Genomic DNA, 24,347 nt, shown 5'->3' on the forward strand with positions numbered 1-24,347 from the left:
AATTATAATATATTAAAAAAAGGAACACGAATACACGGTCATACTATACTAGATAGATAGATTACAACAAAGTAATCAAAGTACCAATCCAAACATCTTCACAAGTCATTTTTATTACCATATTCAAAAGTCAAATCCAAAAGCTCACTATATAATTCATCTAACTATTGGAAAAAAAACTCTAGGTATTTTCATTAAATTATTATACTTAAAATTAACTAAAAGTTGGAAATTAGATTCATCATTCCAAAAATCTTTAGTTAAATCAAGAATTGGAGGAATCTCTTTACTTTTAAAAGAATGAATGCTAGATGATAATTTAGAAAGCTGTAAAAACTGTTGAGATTGAAATTTTATTTTATTTTGTGTCATAACAAAAAAAATAAAAACAGTTCAAACAGACAAATATATATATATATATATATATATGTATATAAGATACAAATATTCGAATAAACATAACTCTACAATGAACAATTGCAATTTAAAGAAAAAAAAATCCATTACAATGAACAATCGCAACATTTCATAAATTTTTTATAAACACATAACTTTTGGTGATTATGTATTATATATTGATTTTTTACATATTTTTTACATATTTTTTTATAAACACATAACACTATTGGTATTATATATTGATTATGTTTTATTTTATTTAATTTCATACTTCTCAAATTTGTTGCTTCTGGCAATAGAATCTTTACTGGTTCTGTCTGACAATTTGATTAGGACTTCCCTGACATGATTTATATCTCATAAATCTATTTGCACCTTTAAATGTATGGACTATTCTCTTTGTCTTCAGGCAAAAACCATTATCGACCCTCGGATAAAAAGGTTTACAAGTGGTTCTTAACAACAATGACAATATTTAATCTCGTTACAAAAAGTATTGAATTGCCTTTATGGCTGTAAACTTTTGATTCTTAAAACAATTAAAATTGTATAGGGAATTCAGATATAAAAAAAAAAAAGAAAAAAAAAAAAATGGCTTCGCCCGGGTTCGAACCGGAGACCTTCAGTGTGTTAGACTGACGTGATAACCAACTACACCACGAAACCTTGATGCTTCCTCTTAACCTGAACAGGTATTTATATATATAAACAGCAATATTAAAACCTTTCCTTTGTGTCGGCTTATCTTACATCCGCCGAACCTTTTCTAGTTTTCTTCCTTCCTCTTATCGTCTCTCTCTTTCTCGTTATATTCTCTCCTCCGCCGTCCAAAGAGAAACGTCAACCGGAGAAAATTTACAAGATGTCGACTGGATTAGATATGTCTCTCGACGACATGATCGCCAAGAACCGTAAGTCTCGTGGTGGAGCCGGCCCCGCCCGTGGATCTGGATCTGGTTCCGGATCCGGACCGGGTCCAACTCGTCGCAACAACCCTAATCGGAAATCAAACCGATCTGCTCCATACCAATCAGCCAAGGTCCAAATCCGATCTACATCTCTTCTCTCTCCCTCTTCTTCTTCTCTCTAGTTTGGCCGGATCTTTCTTTTGGTGTTGATGAATCTCTCAAAAAGTGGAAAAAACAAAAATCAAACAAACGGATTCATTTGGTTGTATAGGCGCCGGAGTCCACCTGGGGTCACGACATGTTCTCCGATAGATCTGAAGATTTCCCTTCCCGGTCAAGCCGTTCTTCCGCCGGAATCGAAACTGGAACCAAGCTTTACATCTCCAATTTGGATTACGGTGTCATGAACGAAGATATCAAGGTACCTAATTGTTCTTTACCCTAATTCTCATTAGCAAATTGTATAGTAGTTAGGGTTTGTGGAATCAACCATCGTCTTCTAATTTAATGGATTCGTTCTTGCGAAGTTGTTTATATGAATATGTTTGTGTTAATTTGCAGGAATTATTTGCTGAAGTTGGGGAACTTAAACGCTACACAGTCCATTTTGATAGGAGTGGAAGATCTAAGGTACTTGAGATGATGGTTTTGGTTTCACATATGTCTTTTCTCTTATAGAGTCTTGTTGAAGGCTAAGTATTGTATACTACTTTATTACCAATAGGGAAGTGCTGAAGTAGTGTATTCTCGGCGTGGTGATGCACTCGCAGCTGTGAAGAAGTATAACGATGTTCAACTGGATGGAAAACCCATGAAGATAGAGATTTTGGGAACCAATCTTCAATCCGCTGCAGCACCTTCTGGTAGACCTGCAAATGGAAACTCCAATGGTGCTCCATGGAGGTGGGATTCTACACATTGCTCATTATGTATTTGTATAATAAAGCTTTTTTGTTCTTGTGAGTTTTATTGAAAGTGCGTGTCTTGTTGGGTTAGCAGAGGAGGACAAGGGAGAGGTGGTCAACAACGTGGCGGTGGGCGAGGTGGTGGTGGTGGCCGTGGTAGGCGACCTGGTAAGGGCCCTGCAGAGAAGATATCTGCTGAAGATCTTGATGCAGATCTCGACAAGTATCATTCTGGAGATATGGAGACAAACTAAGGAAAGTGACTGAGCTTCTCAAACCGCAAGGGGGTTTAGGAGGGAAAGAATCTGAGAAAAACGTTTGCCAGAGGCTTTGGCCACTTAGAGCCTTCTTGGCTGTGTGTTGTTCATTTGTTTCATTAGAATGACTATAGAGAACTGAGAATCTGTGTTAGACTTTAATTTAAAAGTTGTTGTTTATCTTAATACCCTCGAGTAAAAGGCAGAGGAATGAATTACCAGTTTCATCTACAGATCATATGTGGGCAAAAGAGTTTTCAGAAACCAGGCTTCTCAGAAACCAGGCTTGGTTACAAGACTTCTAATTCTGGTGATTTAGTTGTATGTCGTCTCTTTTCTTATTCTGAAACCAGTATTTTGATTGAATAGTTTTTGTCTGCATCAAACCGTTGAACAAAATTGTTGAATTGTGTTACAAAACACGTCAAATTTTGGTTTAGTCATTCCAGTTTTGGATGTCAAATTGGTGTACACTAACACAGTCGAATGACTCCATGGATAGTGAAATTTTCTAATGGAAGAACAAAAGAAGGGATGAAACATCGGTTCTTCTACAAAAAGTGGATTTGGTCACACAATACATCATCCTCTATAGCAAAATAACAATTTTAACAATGACAACAAAACACGTCAAAAGGTATTCCATAGGATATTTCACAAAACGGATTCTATCTTCTCCATAGGAAGCAATACGGATGAAGTTAAGGCTCTCTGGTTTGCCTCTGTGACCAAAACCACATTACTGTATATACACAAGGATTGGATTCATGCTGTAAGCTTCATCAAACGTAAAAGCTATTTAGCTCTGCCTTGGCTTTTCTCGCCGTGAAAAGATGAGCCTTACGATAGAATATAGTACCGCCTTAATGCAAGAAACCACAAAATTCCAACACGAGGATGGCCAGTACCACGGATATAGGAGCCTGAAAAATAGACTAATGAGATGCCTCGGGTAACGCCCGACCTGCAACACAAGAGTATCACGATGTTACAAGCCAAGCCTTATATCTGTGATCTACTTGCAAGTGTTAAAGACATTTTATACGGGTGAATTTGGGACTGTTTTGCTGAGCTCTGGGTCCTTCTAGATATATAAGAGGTTTCTAAGATTCTTAGATAGATGTCTTTAAAACCAGTGCACTAATGGACCTCGCAGTCAGAACAATGGGTTTAGTTTAAATCTGACTTTTTATCACAAGGAAATACTCACGGGAAAGAGGGAATCCAAAGAATCCCAGGCTGCATGACGGACAGCTCTTGTCGGGTACATTGGACCTCCAGGAGATGTAAAACTATATAAACATGCCTTTAACCTCGTGCTAGTGGTCATTCTCAGTTCCATACCTGCAGATGGATTTCAACATCGCTTATACTTTGATTCAATGTTAGAGGCTGCATCGAGCCAAGTTCCTAAAGGAGAGAATTGTACCTTGAAGAATCTTCATCTGAGAAAGATAATGTAGCAGCACCGGTTCCACCTTCAGTTTTTGCAGCTGCACCACAAAAAAATATTAGATCGATGACGTGTTTCTTTTTTGAGATAAAATTTGTAGATAGTCATAAAGTGTTTTGCTTCTATACCTGATCAGTAAGTTCGATAACAAGGAAATCTCCCGGTCCTCCTATCAAGAAAGCATTTGGAAACTCTGGAAAGTTGCTTAAGAAGCTATCGAGTTTATCCACTGCACAACAATTTGTCAGGGAACAAGAAGAAACGTTTTGGTTCCAATGATAACTTTTCAAAGAACGGTATATTACCTGAATTGTAAAAGAAAATGAACCTTGAGAGCAAGAGATAAAGCTCCCTCTGAGCCTAAAATTAGGTATGTGAGTGTCAATTTACAGACAGAAATCAGTTGAACCATCATGAAAATGTTGAAAAAACAATCACCTGAATGGGAATTTTTTTCAATCGGATCGGTTCCAATGCAACTTCCTCAAGAAGATACTAGGAGAACACAGAGATGTTAGTTACAATATCCAACTGGCATGAAAACATGAGCGTGTGATAGTGACAACCATACTTGACAAGTACAAAGCGATATTTACTGGCTAGGAGATCTATCAGAGGCATTAAAACAAGGTAACATCATAGAAGAGGATACGATGATCTTTAGCATGTGTGGTTTATATGTTCTAGTTCGAAGATGTTGAGAACACAATCTTACTGTGTATATATCAAAGTCATTTTGATTAATAACTAAAGTTCCTAATATACATAAAATTATCCAACAAAAGAAGATAGAAACTATGATATATATCTGAGGAAAAGAAGATACCCGAAAGAGACTTTGGAAGCGCCTCGTATTTGTCTGGATGTCTATCCTGCAATTATTATAATAAGTAGAGATTATTCTCATATTGCTTGGTAAGGCAATCTAAAGTAGGAAGAGAGTTGGAAAGACTATCATATCACACTACTTAACAAACTAAAAAATTAATCCTAAAATTAGCCAATGGCACAACTACAGATCCAATGTAAGGGATTCAACATGATGTGAATATGTCAATTTTTAATGCCAGAGTTCATAAATTATACCAGAAGACATTTGTTGCTCCCTGAACCAGAGCCGAAGAATATCGCAGGAGTATTTCTTTATTGTCAAGCTCAACCTCAAACAGCTGAGAAGAATATAGAAAACATGTTCAAAATAATGGACTAAAGAACAATGCACAGAGTAAAACCTCAGGGGACTGAAACATAAACACTAAAACCAAAATCGTAAGATTCACAATTACCCATTTATGAAACAGTAGAGAGAATATATGTGATGCAAAAGACTGGCTCCAGAGCTGCACCATCAAATCAAGTATATCTTTGCCCCTCTCAGAGACTTTCACATAATAATCAGCAAGCACGTCGAAAAAACATAACGGACCATCAGCATCTGCTTCATCGGAAGAAATCAAATCTTCTTCTTTGCTAAGAATCACATCTGCTTATAAATTCCAGCTCCAATAAGTAAAAATCACAGTTGTAACAATCCAAGTAACAATTTCACCCAAATAGTGTTGAGTTTGTGTACCTTTAGCTCGTTCGTCAACTTCGAGAGCTATATCAGCAAATAAGTCCTGTAACAAGTTGCGTGTTTGTGCTGGAGAGACAACAGCCTAGACCACAAAACAAAAAGATCACAAGTCCTCAAAATGACCAAAATCCAGGATCAGATTGCATGAAGATAATCTTAATCGGAAACCGTAGATTCTCAAATTTAAGTATTCTAAATGCATGTATCGTGAATCATCAATCTAACGCATGTGTCATGAGGAACTGAAATCAAAATCGTATATTCTGGGTAAAAATTGAAACCGATCAACACAAAATGGGAAAGGAAAAAGAAAAAAACGAGATCTCTGTAGCGGAAAAAAGCAAACCCGAGTAAGTTTCTTCTTAATCTCCTGAGTAAGAGCTTCAAGATAAGCAGACCTCCGTGAAGAAGAAGAAGAAGACGGCGATGAAACTTTCTCCATTCTATAAAAAAAAAACCACTGATCCAAAACTACCACATGCGAGTCACCGCCTCGATCTATCGATATAGAATAGAGAGAAATCCAGAGATTTGATGACAATGATTGTTTCTTCTTTATTCAAATATAAATTTATCCAGAGAAATCATACAATCAATCAATTGGGGTCTCTGTGGATTTAAATTAGTTTGTAGAACTTTTTGCTAACTGTGGAACTACGATTAAGACAGGAGAGGAGAATAGAGAGGATAGATTGTTTCAAACGACGTCGTTAAGGATCAGTGATGACGTGTCGCTTTGATAAAGACACGTGTACATCTTTAGGCCACTCCTGTTTAATTATGTGAATTTTGCGTCACTATGGTATAGAACTATAGATTGTTTAAATTGTCGTGGATTTGTATCTTTTTCAAAATTTGTTTATGCAATACGACACTTTTATATCTATTTTTAGAAATTGCAAAAATCTGATTCATTGGAGCTATCCTTAAGATATCATTATCTGCTTTTTTTTTTAAGTTATGGATCGAGACATCATTATCACTCGTGGCAAAGAGATAATGTATTTAACCAAATATACCATACATGGAGTGAAAGTAAAGTTTGTTGTAAAAGCTTGGGATAACGTCCTATTTCCCCATCAAAACTATCTTATCGTACTAGATGGAGCCGGAACTTTGACATCGTCGTAAGTATCCACAAAACAAGATCTCTCAACCTATATATCTCCAAATCTAAAGTTCTCATTTACTTCTCCATATTTTTTGGTTTAATCGATTTACAAATTAAACCGCTAGAAAACCAGTCAAACCAGATATAAAACATAGTTTAAAACCCGATTGACCTTATAAACCCGACCCGGTCTAAGAATTTTTAAAACCCGATCAGAAATTCTCAAACCTAAGAACCCTAAAATCATCATTTTCTAAAATCATCATTTTCTAAAATCATGAACACCGTCTCTTGCATTGGGGCAATATGTTTCAGGTGGGTGCATAAACCCAGCCAATTTCCTACCAAACTCTCGCTTATCCACCACTGGCGCCAAGAGAAGCCCTCGTGACTTCCACATTCCAGTAATCATTTGTGTTCTTAATTGATTTTGGAGTTGAAAAAAATTTGTAATTTGAGAATTTTTTTTGCAGATTTTATCTTCATTTCTGATCGGATTTGATGTGTTCTTGGTTCAGTGAACCATGATTCCAATCACCAGAACTTGAATAAACCCAACTAAGAGTTTTGGAGCTGCAATCGTCTATAAAAAAGGACCACGTGAATCTCCATTATATACAACAATTATGATTGATCTTTTATGTCAATTTGGTTGAATTGTTTATTTGATTTTTCTTGGATGCAGTGGATTTTCTGGGTTGGACGGACCATTCATCCGAGCAGCCTTCATTAGCATTCAAAAGCAGAAGCTGATTTTTTTTTTTTGGGTTTTTAGAAGTTCACAGTTGCTTTATCTTTGTTTGTATTGAGCTTTGACATTTTTGAGATCTGGTCATATTTGTTTAAATGGATTTTTCTATTTCTTCTTCTCTCTGGGTTATTTGATGTGGATGATCTGGTTAAACGTTAATGAAAATATGATATAGTGTTCGTTGAGATGGGGAAAAGAGATTTAAAAAATAAAAAAGAATTGGTGATTTAATTATATAAACGGGTCGAAATCAGGTTGAAATCGGTTTACAACTTTTGTTAGTTGGTTAGACAACCAATAAACCAATAATTAACCAATTAAACCTGTATTTATGGAGAAATTGATGAGAATTATGGATTCAAGGAGATTTAGAAATAAAATTTTGGATTTGGAGAGATATAGGATGAGAGACATTTGTGCAGAGATATTTAAGACGAGGTGAAAGTTCTGGCTTTATCTAGTAAGATGTGATAATTTTCATGTGGAACTAGGACGTTTTCCCTAAAAGCTTCTTCTTCTTTATTCAAAACTTGTACCTGACGTCTCGTCTTTTTAATACTCTACACGGCCTGTACATATTTTTACTGGGCCTGGTGATGTTTTTATTGGACTCAGATATTTGGACATATTATAGCCCACATTAGTATTTCGTTCTTAATAACAAAAATATTAGCCCAAGAAATAGTCGAGTGCCACCACGTAGATGGCAAAAGATGGAAGAAGACTTGTTGGGTTTACGGCGAGGCTCACGAGTTTACAAGTCTGGTTCAATTGTCAAATTCACAATTTCAAAGCGAGGTTAAACAGAAAATTAAGAGTCGGATCTAGCGAGTAATCGAAGCTAATATTAATTCCATTGTTGATAATTTCGAAATTGATAACACATTGCAAACAGCAAAAATAAAAGGAAACTAAAATACCCACATTGAGAGTTCTCGAAAACCTAATTTTTTTCAGAAACAGATCTACAAACACAAATCTTCAGAAACCCCTTAACCGCCGAATCCGTAAAGAGTCCTTCCTTGCCTCTTGAGAGCGTAGACAACATCCATGGCGGTAACAGTCTTCCTCCTAGCGTGCTCGGTGTAGGTCACAGCATCACGGATCACGTTCTCCAAAAAGATCTTGAGTACACCACGAGTCTCTTCGTAGATGAGACCACTGATACGCTTGACTCCACCTCTACGAGCCAACCTCCGGATCGCAGGCTTAGTGATTCCTTGGATGTTGTCTCTCAGAACCTTCCTGTGACGCTTCGCTCCTCCTTTCCCCAAACCTTTTCCTCCCTTTCCACGACCCGACATTTTTTTTTCACAGAAGAATTAGTTTCGCTGCTTTGTAAAAGAATGAATTGCTTTTGATTCTGAGAAAGTGATGGGGGTATGGTTTGGCTTATATATAAGAGGGGTTTTGTTTTGAACCATCCGATTTAATATTCCATCCGACGGCTGTTAATATCGATCCTCGTCAATAATGAAATAACATAAGAGCCGTCGATTGTTTTTAATCAACGGTTATTAATAGCGATCCGCGTGATACACACATACACCGAGTGTTTCTTCAGTTTCCCTACGGATCGAAATCGAAACTCAACTTTTTATAATTTGCACTTCACTCCTTTTATTCTGGGGATATTTCATATTTGGCCAAGTTTTTAAATACGATGCGTTTCGACAACTGACTCATACGTCGTCGTTAGTTAAGTACTGTATCTAAAAAAAACCAAATTGCTTAAACCCTAATCGGAAAAATCTCTGACGACCAAAAAAATCTCTCTGATGGGATTCTTCGATCTAAGTATTCCGTACAATGAGCCGCCACGATCAGGCGGTAAGGAAGTCGCCGGCGGGAAAGCCTTACGTTTGAAGCTCGCCACGAAAGCCATGGAGCTGGGCTACGTTGGGATCGCACATAATCGTTCGATCAAAGGCGTGATGTCTGACAAGGACTCGTGTACGATCCCTCTTCTCACTCTTGGATCACTTATCAAAGTCGCTCCGCGGTTAGCTTCTTCTGTTGGGTTCCATCGCGATTTACTCGGCGTTCCGCGAGCTACTCCGTTTCGGCAGTACACGCGTCTCACGGTTCATGTTGAGAGTAATGCTCAGTGTCAGAGTTTGAATTCTGGGAATCCGATTTTAAAGAGTTATGATATTATTGCTGTTAGGCCGATGAATCAGAACGCCTTCGATTATGCTTGTGAGAAAGCTGAGGTTTGTAGTTCTGTTCTGTCTTCCCCAATTGAGTTTTTTTCTGGTGAAAATTCAATCTTTAGTGTGGGAGTTAACTCTTAGTTTGTTGTTTCGTTTCCTAGGTTGATATGATTTCGATTGATTTCACAGACAAGATGTTATTCCGATTGAAGCATCCAATGGTTAAAGCTGCTATTCAGGTTTGTGATTCTCTGAACTTTAGATTGGACCATTGTTATAAGAGGAGTGTGTGTGTGTTTTATCTCATTGTTTTCTCTTTGCTTCAACTTGATGAAATTTTCTTATGTGCAGCGAGGGATTTACTTTGAAATCAAGTACTCTGATTTCCTTATGGATGCTCAAACAAGGAGACAAGTTATATCGAATGCTAAGGTGAAATTTTTTTTGATGAATCAGGCTCAAGTATCACATTGTATATTTGTGTTTATTATGTGACGGATGATTTTTGTGTTGCTCTTTCTGTGGAAAAAGTGTGCTGTCAATTATGTGAAGTTGCTTATATTGTCTTGTGATATGGTATTTCTAGTTACTGGTGGATTGGACGAGGGGGAAGAATCTGATTATATCAAGTGGTGCTCCTTCAGTCACAGAAATTAGAGGTCCAAACGATGTTATAAATCTCATGTCCTTGCTTGGACTCTGTTCTGAAAGAGCCAGAGCTGCCATTTCAAAAAATTGTAGGTATGTATCTAATTCGTCTAGCAATGGTTGTACTTATGTGATGCAGTTTAGCGTATATTTATGTCACTGAGGATGGATTTTGAATCGCTTTCAGGAATATGATAGCCAAGGTTTTAAAGAAAAAACGGTTCCACAAAGAAGCTGTCAGGGTTGAATTACTTTCTTCTGGTGATACATTTAGCCTCGACCAGCCTCTGTCTGGAGATTGCATGAAATGGGATCCCCTTTCGAGTGGTGAAGGTGACATGCTTTTGGATGATCTTGCAAAGGCTTTTGATGCCACAAATGTTGTGGCGCACAAATCCTCTAAGGCTATTGATTTCGCCTCTGTTCTCGATGGCTTGCCAACACATGGTTTCCGGGTTGGGGATATTGTAGGAACTGAACCATTGACTCAGCCTCCTGCAGCTAAGGTGATTGACGCACAGGTGCAAAGTAGTCAAGTTTCTGAAGTACCTATTGCTGTGGCAGCTTCATCTGATGATAATCCTCAGGAAATCGAAACCACAACCCAAATTGACACGCACATATCTGAAGATGACAGTAAGGTGGAACCTACTACAAATGTCCTCAGGGAAGAAGCAATTACCCTAAGGAAATGCAGTGCTAGCCAAGGCCAGGGGGTTTTGGTGAAAAACCAAACAGCTGCTTCCTTTACACTGATAAGATGTACAAAGTCAGATGCAGCTTCGGATGTTAGCATGAACATTGAGTCGACTTCCGAAGGTGGATCAATGTCACCATCAAAAAGCGATCATGGGATCTCACAAAGTCCTGTTAAAGTGATAAACATGGGAAAGACTGCTTTCGATGAAGTCTCAGTGGACGAAAACAACAAAGAAAGAGTTAACACTGGTCATACTAGTAATAATGAGATGCATATCACTGAGCCTGGCCACCACGCATCCATTGATGAAGAGAAGCATATCACTGAGCCTGAACACCACACATCCATTGCTGATGAGATGAAAATTGATTACATGGAGGTGACAGTGGAAGACCAGAAGCATGAAACAGGTGACAGTAATATTAATCTTCCTAACTTATCCTCTGAGACTACCGATTTGCTAAGAGAATCAGGTAAATCTCTCAGTCCAGAGGCGGTTGGACAAGAACACGACCAAGTATCAAGATTAGAGTCCAAGGAGACAGAGCTTGAGGAAGAGGAGGCATCAGTGCCATACGACAACACTGTTGAGATAACAATGGAAGAGTCAACAACTGAAGACAAGAATGAAGGAAAGACTGAAACTGAAACTAATCACCAATCCCAAGTCCAATCCTCTGGAAGTAACAATGACACAATATCAGGTACGAGATCTAAATTTCCTCATTTCGCAAATCTAACCTAACACAAGTTTGGGACTAAGGATTCAGTCTTATGTTATCTCAATCCATAATGTAGGTAAAACGCAAGCTAAGAGGAGTAGAGTTCGATTACCGCGACTAGTGCCTTTCAAGCCTTTTCTACTCCAGTCAAGATTCAAACGGATCAGTAGAAAAAAGAAAACATAGAAGAGCTTGATCAATTCTTAAAACCCTAGATAAGTTTTGTTCATTAATTTATATACCCACGCAAGTCTCGTGGTTTCAATGTTGAACCGATTATAAAAGTGGGGGAAAAGAAAGCATCTAATTTTTATTCTCTAGGGTTGATTCTTTGTGTTCAAGAAAAACGCTTTTAACTAAAATAATAAAAAGAACAAAAAAAAAAAGTTAAACAAATATTAAGAGTGGAGAGTCGGTAAATCTACCGCCGGCCGACAAAAGTCGGGGACAATGTCGCCGGAGGGCCTACAACTCCCTTCATAGCCTTTGCTAAAGAAGAAAGACTGCTCTCTTTCCTTTTTCAAAACTACTACTTTATTTAAGTTTAATCTAGAAGCATTATTATTCTTCACATTTATTACTAATCACCTCATTGTGAAAACTGAAAAGTTAGTTTTACAACAAAATATGTCTAGTGTGTTTTTTTTTTTCTTTCCTTTTTTACTAATATATGAGAATGTATGTCTAGGTTGATTACTTTAGTTTAGTTTATTTGAGTGGAACCTTCTTTGATATCTTAAGAATTTCCAAGGTATAATATATGTTTGCTTTTGGAGATCGCTAGTACTTAGTAGCACGATGTGTAATCAAACGTGAGAGTAATGAAATCATCAGAGTAACATGGCCATGTTCATTATATGTTTTTTCAATGCTAAAAGTTATCATCTTTGTACTTTCTACATACTTTTGTAAATCAAGTTGCTTAAAAAGAAATTTCAGACCATTAAGGAACATACTTAACTATGCATAAACTATTTATGGGTCCATGTTAGTAATAATGATATGCGAAGAAGAATTTGTTTTTAGTTTGAGAGTTCGATTATTACTTTTGATCGTTTTATTTTTTTGTTTGTTGTCTACAACTCACATACGTACGGATTATCGAATTTAATTTATGGATATAATACGGCAACGAGATTTAAGAGAACTTAGGGTCGACGAACTCCATGCCATGCCAACAAGAGATTGACAAAATGGCACATACCACTAGTCCAAAATTGTCTGGTCAGTGAAGATCGATTGTTTTGGAAATATCTCCGATCAAAAATACATAATAATATGTTATATTCTTATATACAAAGAAAGCACAAAACCTACATGAGTTTTGTTTAGCAGCATGGGGGCAATCATTTAAACCAAAAACAAATTGAAGTGCCATATATATAAACATATACTGTATGTAAGAAAAACAAACATAAATAAGTACATAATTAGAAAAGATTAGTTAAGGAAGTGATTAGCCGTGAAAGAATCAAGAAAAGATGCCCACGTGTCGACATCTCCAACCACGGCTTCCATAACATCAACTTGTTCTTGTTGTGACATCTCATCGTTTCTTGCAAATCTCCCTCTTATTCTTGGCCTACTGTCCGCTAATGTCTTCCTGCATTCATACTAATTACAACAAAAAAATTATTAAACTCTGTCCCAAAATCAATGTGACAGTTAGATCATTTACAGTTTAAAAACTTCGTTTCAAAATTTATAACTCGCACAGAGAGAATATCTAACTGAGAGTCTGAGACACGGTTTGAATATGTTAGTATCCCACATATATGAATACTCCAATAATCTTTAATCGGGAAATATTTTTTTAATTCCTTAATATTTTCGGGACATTATCGTATAAAATAACTAATGGAGAAATAAACTTATAGCAACCTTGGAGCTTGATCATGTGTCTATCTCAAAAGATTCCTTAGACCCAAATCTGATGTGACAGAACATTAATTCTCATTCACATTACTCATATAATATCAAATGAAATTCTATTTTATGTTCCAAGATAAGATTAAAAAGAAAAATTCAATGTTACTTTTTTAGTGATAAGAGTGCTTGCTTGATATGATACATTGAGCCAGTTTTTTCTTTTCTAATTTGGTCAACGAATCATTTTATTTTATATCAAATGTGATGAATTTGTGTCTTATAAAACATTAATTTTAGAAAAAAGTTTATAGAATAAATTTGATGATTTTAATAAATTAGATATATGCGCATCGCCAAATGCTTTTGTATGAAATTGTACATAATTAATTATAGTTGATATTAATAGAGATAATTGTAGTAAAAACTATACGTTTGATTAGAAAATGGAAGGGTTGGCATACAATAAGTGTGCAGGTGCATGTCACTGTATCATACAACTACACTACATGTCAAGTCTTAAAAAGTTTCCATGCGACACATATATATACATGTTGAATATGTGGTATAGGTTAGGTATACATGTACTCTATGTGTTTGAAGAACAATATGAATCAAAAGATATAAAATAAATTATTTCAGAGGAATCATAGAAACAAATGTAAAACATTTTAAAAATTAATTACCTTAATCCTCTTGTTGAAATTCCTAAGGTTTCGTTTGCTACGATATTTCTCGATCTTCTCTTTCTTTTCCTCGGGGCTGTACTTGTAGGCTTTGCTCATTCCTTCTATGATTGCATTGCTTTCACTCCACACCGCACTGCTCTCTCTTCTGCTACTTCTCTACACACACACAAAAAAAACAGTTTCGTTTTGTGTCATGATATGTAGGATGTTAAATAGATACCCAGCTTTTGGTATTTCTAAAAATCATTTCTTTGTTAATTGTAAACTAAACATTTGATTTTTTTTTTTTTTGTTTATATGTAAACGCAAACAGAAAAGTTAACGTTTGAATATCAAGTTATTTTGCGTTTCCAAGTTATACTTTTCTAATGATCATAACAAAAAAAAAACGCAATCGGAGCTAATAGGTTGATATCAATATATGTCAATATGTCATGCAAGTGTCAAGTGTGTATATAATATTACTTACTGGTAGATCTCCGGCGCTAAGGGCCCGTCTCACTGGCCCATCATCATCGTTAACGAAATCGTGGGCCGGCGCATAATTACCGGAAAAGCCATTATGGCTACTAACACTCCTCTGCATAACAAGACTATCTCCACCGCTCCCCATAGAGCTCGGCGAGTCGCAACTGCTGCTTCCGCCACCACCGTTCATGCAAGAATCAAAGTAACCGAACCCTGAAACGGCCTCGGCAGCGAATAGAGAGTTGTGGCTCATCATAAGAAGAGGAAGAGGCGTAGGAGGCTGAAACTGATGATGATGAGAATGATCATCATCATGCAGCAGAGGAGGAGCAACTATGTTTTCGGAGTATATGAAACATGGACAATTTTCGCCGGAGGTGATGGAAGAGCTGACGTGTCCACACATGGCGGGTTATGTGTCTTTGTGTGTTTTGTTTATGTGTGTGAGTGTGAGTGAAAACTCCCAAGTGGTTTGGTTTCTATTTAAACAGAGAGCAAAGGAGAAGCCAGAAGCTGACATCATTGATCGTCATCGTTTAGTCAACTGACTTAACCGTTGACTTCTTTTGACTGACTATAAAAAAGGAACCTAAAATAGCCTTTCGTTTTCACGTCGTTTGTATCTCACTCTCTCACACCCGTTATTATTTCGTTTATTTTCTCCAAGAACCTAATTAACATGTATCATACAAAGTTGAATTTAGATAACTGAAATGATACAAATAGATAAATAATAGTATGTCTTTAATTGAAAACAAAAATCAAATTCTGACTTAAATAAATAAATAAATATATGGGTCATTGGTTAATATGCTATCGATTATAAATGCAAATAAAGAGAGTTAGTAACAATATAATTATTATAACAGGAAAATTTTATTCTATTAAAATTTTCTGTTCGCGTACTCTTTTCATCTTTTAACACTTCCGCATTTTAATTTAAATTCCACTATAACATATTTATAATTTATATATTTTCGATATAAAATTCTGTTAAAACTTATCTATTTTAATCTTTAGTCACTATTCACTACAGGAAATGTGGGTATTAATAGCGGCTGTTAAACGCTATGAGTTCACAATTATAGCGTTTCCTAAAACGCTCTAAGATCGCCCGTTATAGTAGGTCGGACACTTTTAATAGCGGATTGTTGGTGTGCTATAACTAACTATACAACGATAGCATTGTCTGCTGTGCAATTGTTAATATTTATAATAACATTATACAAATATTATTAAAAATCATTAATTTGATTTTACCTATAGCAAAAATAGCAAATGTTTCGTGTTATTAATTTGTTTTTAAATTATTCAAAAAAATTTTATTAAAAAGAATTACAAATTATTTGTTATTTAAAATAAAAATTTTATTTTGAATATTTGTTAAAAACAATTAAAATTAATACAAAACAAAATATAAATATTTAAGTGTTTAGAAAACTATAACAAATTTCATTGTTTACAAAAAAACACAAACACCTATCAATCTACCACTAACATGCCTTCACAATCATCCCTAACATAAACACTATCATCATCACAAGCTTCATCATCCAAATCATCGACTTCTTGGACAGGAAAAGGTGACTTCTTGGACTGCTATAGCCCACAATCTCTTTTAGACTTGTCTCTCTTTGTCCTTCACAACTCACGACAGCTCTTCATCGTTCTTTGCTCTTTTGCTCTGTTCTTCTTAAGCTTTCAGCTTTCCTCTTTTCTGCATATAAACAATCTCCAAGAGTCAATACACATACATACATAAACACACAAAGGTTAATACTTTATTGTAATTCCAAGCAAATATCATAGAACTTAATCAGTAAAGAGAAAGACTAACCGAAATTGTCTTCTAGCATAAAACAGAACAATGATTAAAGATTCAAAAGTATCCAAGTGAATCGTGACAAGAATCAGCTGCTCAATAACTAGGCATGAAAATAAATTTATATCACTGAAATAACAATGATTCCAGAAGAAGCCTATTATTTAACTCTTGCAGAATACACTGGTCAAATTGAGTTACATGGTGATAAGAGAAATTTTTTGATATTACCTCCATAAAGTCTTTGTTTTCAGGGTCATTAAACCCCCTCAATGGACCATCATCAACGGTGAAACCATTCAAACAGAAAGTAATAGTGTGCATAACCATCTGAGGCCGGTCTTGCTGTTGTTGCTGAGGTGTAGAGGAAACAGTTTCACCAGACAACAATCGTGCAGCACCACTGAAGCTCCTAGAAGCTGATCTTGATGATTCAACAGGTATGTCTTTAGCTGACTACCTCGCTTGGTCAAATAGTTCATCAACATCTTTTGGTTTCTTAGGATCTTGTACCATCATCCCACTATAACATAAACACACAATCCAAAAAATTCATTAATAGCTACACAAATTTATACCGTCTCAAGATAAAACAAGAATTTCAAGAACGATCTCAGATATACACAAGACATGGTCATCCCTACATTATCAAAAATGCAACATAAAACCCTAATAGAGTACATATATAAACTTATAAACACTACCTGCAACAAGAGAATGAAAAGCTTATGCGTACTAGACAGAAGAAGCAAGCACGAATCAGAGCTCTATATAAAAACAAAGTAATATGATAAATAATATCACAACTAACATAACATAATATCACAACTCAACATCAATCAGAGCATCAACAAACACAGCAACGTGCAAAAGGGATGACAAAACAGCGAGCAACGGCGATTTCAACCCTGAATTTTGAGCTAGAACCTTAGAATCAGATCTATGGAAATAAGAAGGTGAAAAGTCTCACGTGTGGCTCAATGGGTTCCCCGTTGATGTTTCAACGAAACTCGATCTGTTCCCGCCAACGTTGGTCACGGCGAATCCATCGTGATATGAGGCTTTAGATCGCTTGGTTTTTGGTTCTGGGTAGGGTTTCGAAGAATTTCGAAGAAGAAGAAGAAGAAGAAGAAGAAGAAGAAGATAATGAAAGAGATGATAAAGACAAGGGGAAGAAGTTTTAACCAAACGAAAAAAAAAGAAGAAGAAGATTTTAGCCGTTAGATTTAACTCATCAACGGTGGAGGATAAGCCAAAGTCCAATCCGCGTCTCTATGGATTAGCCAATAAGAGGTTTTCTCCTTTATTTTGTTTTTTTATTTAGTTTTATAATTTTTTGTTTAGTTTTGATGTATGAGTATTAAAGGTTTAGACTTTATAATATAGGGTTTGGAATTTAAGTTTTAGGAATTGAGAATTTTAGGTTTGAATATATATGATAATTGAATTGATAATTTAGAGATTAATATATAAGTAACAAGATATATATATATTAAAAAGATTGAAAATGTATTAAAATATATATATGTTACACATAACTGATTTTTATAATTAATTTGTATATTTGTAATATTATATTTATTCATATTTTATGTTATTATTATTACAAAATAATTTTTAATACATTTTATTTTGTTAATTTATAAATAATGAATTTTGTTTCAAGATTGAACTCTAAACCCTAAACTCTATACCCTAAACCCTATACCCTAAACCCTAAACCATTAAGGATATATGGTTCAATCTTGAAACACATTTCACTATTTTCAATTAACAAAATAAATTTAATGCAATAAAAAACATTAAAACTTTTCACTTAAATTATGTTTAGAAATTATGAACCTATGAGACATTAGTATATTAGTATATTTTTTGATTACATGTTACATTAGTTAATTGTATAATCCATAGTTACTTGTATATATGTTTGACCCAAAAAAAAAAAAGTTACTTGTATATATATTTTAATTTTGTGTTATGTATTATATATATGTCTATATATTTTTAAAATTTTGTGTTCGATGGTTTTATTTGTATTTCATTAATTTAATTAATAAAATATGTTTAAGATTGAACCTAATTTAATTAATACGTAGTTTGTTTTTAAATTGTCAAAGTATTCATTGAAATTATAGAATAATTCATGCTTTAGTTGTCCAATTTAGAAATATTAACTACACGGTTAATTCCACATATTAATTTGTCGTATTTGAGGTTTTTCTTGGTTAGCAATTTAAAGGTAGTTGTATGTACTTCTAAATGTACAGTCTAATGAAATTAAAACCATAAAAATAAACATTGTCGAAACATATTCCAGGGAGTAGTCATTGAATCAAAGTATTTTTTTTTTTCCTTTTTATTTGGTCTTGAATCAAATATTTAAAGCTTAACATTTTAAAGTAAACAAAATATCCAAAGGGAGTAGTCAAGTCATTAAATCAAGTATCCAAAGCTTAAATTTCTAAAGTAAAGCCACAAGTTTTTCCTTTCAGTATTGGTTTTTGAACCTGCACATAGACACAGTAGAAAATAACAGTCATTAAAATTGATGCACATAAAGAGATTATGCAGATGAGGATTTGACACTTACTTCTCGTGTAGTTCCTTAATAAGTGTTTCTTGTTCTTTGCTAAAGGAACTCACTCTCTTTCTGGTGATTCTGTTTCAAAATCAATAGATAAAAGCCGTTATCACAGATCCATCGGATGAGAACAGGGCTAGTTAATGCTAATGACAAATATTATAAGAAAAGCATCCAGTCAAAATATTATACAAAGAGCTTAAATCAAGAAGGCATAGACAGAGACATAAATTGTTAGAAAAACTAGAGATCGGAACGTATAACCTGTAGCAAGGATCCCATAGCCTATACTCGACTTCTTGTCTAGCAGTTAACAATCACAAGACCTCAATCTAAATCTGGAACTGGAACTCTCAATTCCAAGAGTCAGCAGACAGCAACTTTCACAAATTTTAGAAACTAAAACAGATATCATAGTCGCTGCCATCTCATTGCCTCAACAAATTTATTTTGCCAAATCAACAAATTTTGGAATCATTGACTAATCAAAAACAAGAATGAATAGAGTAACCACAAAATCCAGAAAATTCCCAATCATCAAAGCTAGACTCACTGACACTGTTTAAGCCATGCCTTACATTATCAGTTTTCCTCCATCAAGAATATAACAAAGCTTCATATAATCTGTCGAGTAATTTTCTCAACAGGAAAAGAAGAATAATCACCGAGATTTGTTGAATGTATTGAGCCTTGAGTCTGTGAAATGAGAATTGTTGAATGTATCACCCTGTTTCACAATGAGAAACCAAAATCAGAGATTCAAAGAAGAAACATGAGCAACAAGATACAAGTCAATTTCTATAGATATTGTACTCATGAAATATATCATCTTACAACTCCACACAGAATCTAAAAGGCATGTCATCACTTCTAATCAACAAGAGTTCTTACAATAGCAAGTCTAATAAGTGATAAGCAAATAATCAAGTCTGAAAATCAAAAGCAAATTGGACCTGAAACCGTGCGACGACCCGACGGAGAGAGATCGAGCTACTACTTTGCAAAATATGATTGAGAAGAAGGGAAGCCGCCATTGTCGAGTTCAGAAGAGATTGTAAACTGAGAGGGATCGAGAGTGAAAGATTTGACAAACAAATTGGGATCGAGTTTCGAATCGAGTTTCAGAACGGGTTTCAGATCAAGTTTCAGCGAGACAGAAGAGAGAAGAAGCAGAGGAAGAAGAAGAAGGCTTCGAAAGGAGAACCATCGTCTCTTTGTCACCGGTATCAGCAACGAGAATCAAAAGCTCTCGATCTCTTCCACGATTGGCCATCACAGTCGCCGGCTTCTCGTCTCCTATCGCCGAGCAACTCAAGTCGGAGAAGAAGAAGAAAGGAGAGTGAAAGAAGAGAGAAGAGGTGGCTGTTTAACGAGAAATTCAACCTAATCGATCTATTTCTCTTTTAATTCTTTTTTTTCCTCTAAGACGGATTGAGATGGAAAGAGAGTGAAAGAAGAGACAAATAAATTAGGATCGAATGTAAGGTTTCCAATCAAGTTTCAGAGAGAAAGAAGAGAGAAGAGATGGCCAAAGTGTTTCACCAGTAATAATTAATGTAACCCTAATCGATATATTCCTCTTGTAATTTTTTTTCTATTTTTTTTTTGTGTAGTAACTTATAAATTTTTTGGAGGCAACGAAAATTTCACTTTCCCGGTTACCTCTAAGATAACGTTTTCATTATCATTTATGCTATTGTAGAACTAAAAACTAGGCACCACTACAAAATGTTTTCGCGGTAATTCTATAATAGCGTTTGTCTTTTTAGAAACGCTATGCAAATTTTCTCAAAACTCAACTATAGCAAAACTATTAAAAATGCTATATTCTAATGCTATTAATACCCTTATTTCCTGTAGTGATTAGTAAAAATATAAAATCAAACCAAAAATCTGTTTGATTTGCAAACCTTATAGTTGAAAGTTTTAAGCCGTTTATTATAAGTGTGAAAAATTCAGACATATAATTATTGTAAAACGGAAGGAATAATAATTTCTTGAAAAAATATACTCATAATCTCCTAAACGGTTGTGTTTTGAACTGAGCAAGCCCTTAAAAACAAGAACCAACTGTTGTTTAATTAAATTTGTAGTTTAATGATATCTTCTCGTGCAACATTCTTAACAGCAAAAGAACAATGTAAATAAAAATAAAGGAAAGACACGACTTAGCTTTTTAGCTCGAAATATAGGAGAGACAAAAAGATGGTTAAAAGCATTATTTCACGCAAACCCATGTGAGCAGCACAAATCTACTTTATTGCCTAATTAATCATTTACTTAATCAACATTAGTTAATTAAGCTCAAATACTTTATGTGTTTTAGTTTTATGTTCACATTAGATAGGTATAAACCAGCAAACACGACCAACATTTAGTCCGGTACGTCCGGATGATATAAACCAGACCAAAAAACAGCAAACAAGATAATTGCTCTGGGGTTAGCCAGATTTTTTTTAGGAATCAAATCGATTTAGGTAACACAACGAAAGAAATATCTCAAATGACTCTACCCTTAGGGTAAATTATAGAAATATTATTTTTATAGATATTTGTTACTTTATGATAATTACATTCCAAGTCGACATTCGAATAGTAGGATTATATACCAAAATATTGTAGGAACACGTTTTAGTCAGTCACTAAATCGGCCTACTCATCATCATTATCATCATAATACATCATCTCTCACTTAAGATCAAAACAACTTCTAATTTTCCAGTCAAAGCCTCACTTTCTCCATAATTAGGATACATAATCCACATACTGTATTAGATATTACTAAATAATATTGATTCTGTCCAGTTGAACCCATCCTAAAATGTTTTGAATCTTTTGATCGTCCCAAAATGATTTTTTTTCTTCGTATAGATACATATGGGTCCGTTTGATAAATGTATTTGAATAATTTTTTTCCTTGGAGATCACTTCGCTGCGCCAATATAGTTTTTATTTTAGGTATGGGGTAAAAGGTCCAACGAGAGCATCTTTTTCATGTAGAAGATCGGCTCTGTAGGTCCATCAGAATCATCGAACTTAAATATAGCTTCATATTTCTTATTAATCACTATTCACTCTTTTCTTTTTCTACAAACATATATATATTTTTCAATTTTTAGAAACATATATTATGTGTTATATTATAACTGTGTTTGTTCCATATCCGCAACTCTTATACTAAAGTATCTACCAGTTTTTTTGCAAACATTTTGAAGGCAACGTTGCAGACATTTCAAAACTTCAAATAAAAGTCTATTTTCTCTACATTGTGATCCCCACATAATGAGGAGACAGAAGTAATAATTCGCAATCGTTACGAGGACATATAGGATCTCGATTCCTACAGTGGATAGATGTACAATGGGACTAAACAGAAAGACATTTTTGTGTATCCTTAAGGGCAAAATCGCCCACAAGTTGATGGGAAAGGTCATGCAAAAGCAAAATCTATAGATCAATCGATGGTTACAAAGACTTTTTCTATTTGGTGGTAAACTTTGTTGCATAATGTACCATAAACTAAACGTTTCATGCTATGGTTGGTTCATAACTAGTTTCGAGTTTTAACGATCCAATAAGAATTTGTTCTTTTTGTTTTTTTATAATTCATCTTCTTCTTTTTTTTTATCACCACTGAAGCAAATTATTGGTTTTACACTTTCGCAAGTTTCTCTATCAGTTCAGTAACCCACTTTGGTTATTTGACACCCAACAATTTTAACTAGTTGTAGTTTCAAGAAGGTCAACGCTTCAGGAAAACGATGACAGAATAGGGGAAATATTCTAATGTTTTATTCTTATAATTAATGAGATTAAATAAATAATTCTATGTGAGAAAAACACACTCATAATACTCATAAAATTGAAATTTGATATAATTATCAAATCATGTGAAAATTTCGCTACAACTACATGATGAAAAATTCACGGTATTACTAGGAATTTTGGTAGTGTTGGTTATGACTTATAATGTATATATATATATATATATATATGTATATATATCAAACAGAGTATATGTTTCATGTCCGTTTGTCTTCACCTAGAGAGTGTGTTCAATGTCGAAGGCATTTAGTTGCTATAACCACATGCAAGTCCGTAGACATCCTGATTTCGAATCTACGATCCCGCATTACTTGGGTAATTCAGCGGGTCCGGGATCATAAAATGGAAGATGTTTTATTTTACAATATATTAGTGGCAAGATGCAAATTATATAGTCCATGCCTATAGAAAGCAATGATAATAGCATAAATGTAGGCAATGAGTACACAAAGAGTTTGTGATCAAAAGAAATGAAATGTGTAGGGTTACTTCGTTCTTGGTTGAAAGAAACTAAAGTATGTTCATGACAAATCAAAGACGGTGTGATTTAGATGTTTTTAAGTGATCCCATCATTTTGTTTTTATTATTTTCTCTAATTTTTTAATTGTTAATTAGGACTCGTGCATGTGTTTCTATGCGTTTGTCTAATCTTTTGGAAAAGCGAAAAAGGTCAACAAGCACAATAGTTTCTCCACCATTTTTTTTTTTTAGTTTCTCCACCATATATTTTCCATTTTGTTGTTTTACTCAGTCGTTTTCATATATCGATTCACGTTAAACTTTCAAACTTTGGATTCTTCGTTTTCTTTTGTTGCCTTTGGATTTCATTTTCATCATACGTACAAATTTTCAGATATATTAATTTCTAGTTTTGATATTTCATTCTATTAGTTAAGATTATGAATCGAGTTTAATCCAACATAACCTATACTACTATAGACGTACAGTTTTTTTTTTTTTTTTTTTTTTTTTTTTTTTTTTTTTGTCAACAAACAAGCGGACAACTATAGAAATTATGAATTGCAAAAATTCTCTATATGTTTTTGGATTAACTTAAAATTAAGCTATGAAAAAAAAAGAGTAAAAACAATAACAACAGCACATAAACAAATTCACCGAAGTTAAATAACATGCTTAATATATAATTCTCACAACATCGGCCACGAGAAGAAGATGATAAGCATTGTTTTTTGTTTTTGCTTTTGCTTTTTACAGTTAATTCGGCTATGTGGTTATAAATATAGAATGATAGAATGATATTTATTTACTTGGCAAGGCAGTTGAAAATAATGTAAAATGACTGTTTTTTAGTGTACATGCATGATATAAACTTATAACTCTATATATTACGTTACATTAAATCCGTCACACACTCACACCACAACTTCTTTTTTTTCTAACAATTTGAATAACGTAATTTCGTATCTCTTGTTTTAACCCTAATTTTTTAAAATAATTTAGATGATACAGCGTGACAAAATAAACAAAAATTGGTCATCCCTCCCTGATTTC

At 34.5% G+C, this 24,347-nt stretch overlaps 5 protein-coding genes, 2 long non-coding RNA genes and 1 other non-coding gene across 11 annotated transcripts; 3 read left to right on the plus strand and 5 right to left on the minus strand.

The window, feature by feature from the left end:
• Positions 1 to 902: 902 nt before the first annotated feature.
• On the plus strand, positions 903 to 2,655 carry LOC104737312 (THO complex subunit 4A). The gene is made up of 5 exons (XM_010457457.3): positions 903 to 1,438; positions 1,579 to 1,728; positions 1,869 to 1,937; positions 2,032 to 2,210; positions 2,307 to 2,655. Exons 1-5 carry the CDS (start codon positions 1,262 to 1,264, stop codon positions 2,464 to 2,466), a joined length of 735 nt encoding a protein of 244 aa, XP_010455759.1. The 5' UTR covers positions 903 to 1,261; the 3' UTR covers positions 2,467 to 2,655.
• TRNAV-AAC (transfer RNA valine (anticodon AAC)) lies at positions 992 to 1,065 on the minus strand. Its single transcript has one exon. It is a non-coding gene; the product is annotated as a tRNA-Val (tRNA).
• A 346-nt stretch (positions 2,656 to 3,001) lies between the features above and the next one.
• Positions 3,002 to 6,178, minus strand: LOC104737321 (uncharacterized). Its single transcript, XM_010457470.3, has 11 exons — positions 5,845 to 6,178; positions 5,496 to 5,580; positions 5,209 to 5,405; positions 5,009 to 5,091; positions 4,749 to 4,794; positions 4,361 to 4,417; positions 4,228 to 4,282; positions 4,051 to 4,151; positions 3,899 to 3,962; positions 3,680 to 3,813; positions 3,002 to 3,433 (listed from the first exon to the last, which is right to left on the minus strand). Exons 1-11 carry the CDS (start codon positions 5,938 to 5,940, stop codon positions 3,269 to 3,271), a joined length of 1,083 nt encoding a protein of 360 aa, XP_010455772.1. The 5' UTR covers positions 5,941 to 6,178; the 3' UTR covers positions 3,002 to 3,268.
• A 709-nt stretch (positions 6,179 to 6,887) lies between these two features.
• LOC147949277 (uncharacterized) lies at positions 6,888 to 7,545 on the plus strand. The gene is made up of 3 exons (XR_015574483.1): positions 6,888 to 7,013; positions 7,083 to 7,209; positions 7,295 to 7,545. It is a non-coding gene; the product is annotated as an uncharacterized LOC147949277 (long non-coding RNA).
• A 640-nt stretch (positions 7,546 to 8,185) lies between these two features.
• Positions 8,186 to 8,729, minus strand: LOC104737328 (histone H4). The gene has a single exon (XM_010457478.3). The coding sequence runs from the start codon at positions 8,662 to 8,664 to the stop codon at positions 8,353 to 8,355; it is 312 nt and encodes a 103-aa protein (XP_010455780.1). The 5' UTR covers positions 8,665 to 8,729; the 3' UTR covers positions 8,186 to 8,352.
• A 315-nt stretch (positions 8,730 to 9,044) lies between these two features.
• Positions 9,045 to 11,901, plus strand: LOC104737338 (protein GAMETOPHYTE DEFECTIVE 1). 3 transcript variants are annotated; one of them, XR_015571326.1, is made up of 7 exons: positions 9,045 to 9,573; positions 9,675 to 9,752; positions 9,865 to 9,945; positions 10,100 to 10,254; positions 10,349 to 11,271; positions 11,348 to 11,565; positions 11,660 to 11,901. XR_015571326.1 is itself a non-coding variant. In XM_010457489.3 (6 exons), exons 1-6 carry the CDS (start codon positions 9,139 to 9,141, stop codon positions 11,767 to 11,769), a joined length of 2,076 nt encoding a protein of 691 aa, XP_010455791.2. In that variant the 5' UTR covers positions 9,045 to 9,138; the 3' UTR covers positions 11,770 to 11,901. The 3 variants fall into 3 exon arrangements, 2 of the variants coding, with proteins under 2 accessions (XP_010455791.2, XP_087328491.1); XM_010457489.3 differs by having other exon boundaries at positions 10,349 to 11,565; XM_087472365.1 differs by lacking the exons at positions 9,045 to 9,573; positions 9,675 to 9,752; positions 9,865 to 9,945 and having other exon boundaries at positions 10,113 to 10,250; positions 10,349 to 11,565.
• Positions 11,902 to 12,825: 924 nt separating this feature from the next.
• LOC104737348 (uncharacterized) lies at positions 12,826 to 15,072 on the minus strand. Its single transcript, XM_010457511.3, has 3 exons — positions 14,608 to 15,072; positions 14,136 to 14,294; positions 12,826 to 13,197 (listed from the first exon to the last, which is right to left on the minus strand). Exons 1-3 carry the CDS (start codon positions 15,010 to 15,012, stop codon positions 13,024 to 13,026), a joined length of 738 nt encoding a protein of 245 aa, XP_010455813.1. The 5' UTR covers positions 15,013 to 15,072; the 3' UTR covers positions 12,826 to 13,023.
• A 3,683-nt stretch (positions 15,073 to 18,755) lies between these two features.
• On the minus strand, positions 18,756 to 20,596 carry LOC147949278 (uncharacterized). 2 transcript variants are annotated; one of them, XR_015584092.1, is made up of 4 exons: positions 19,963 to 20,596; positions 19,675 to 19,736; positions 19,019 to 19,087; positions 18,756 to 18,935 (listed from the first exon to the last, which is right to left on the minus strand). It is a non-coding gene; the product is annotated as an uncharacterized LOC147949278 (long non-coding RNA). The 2 variants fall into 2 exon arrangements; XR_015584093.1 differs by having other exon boundaries at positions 19,588 to 19,736; positions 19,963 to 20,559.
• Between the last annotated feature and the right edge of the window lie 3,751 nt (positions 20,597 to 24,347).

This window comes from Camelina sativa, chromosome 2 (assembly GCF_030686135.1).
Source record: "Camelina sativa cultivar CO46 ecotype springtype chromosome 2, ASM3068613v1".
In the NCBI taxonomy this organism is placed as follows: domain Eukaryota; kingdom Viridiplantae; phylum Streptophyta; class Magnoliopsida; order Brassicales; family Brassicaceae; genus Camelina; species Camelina sativa.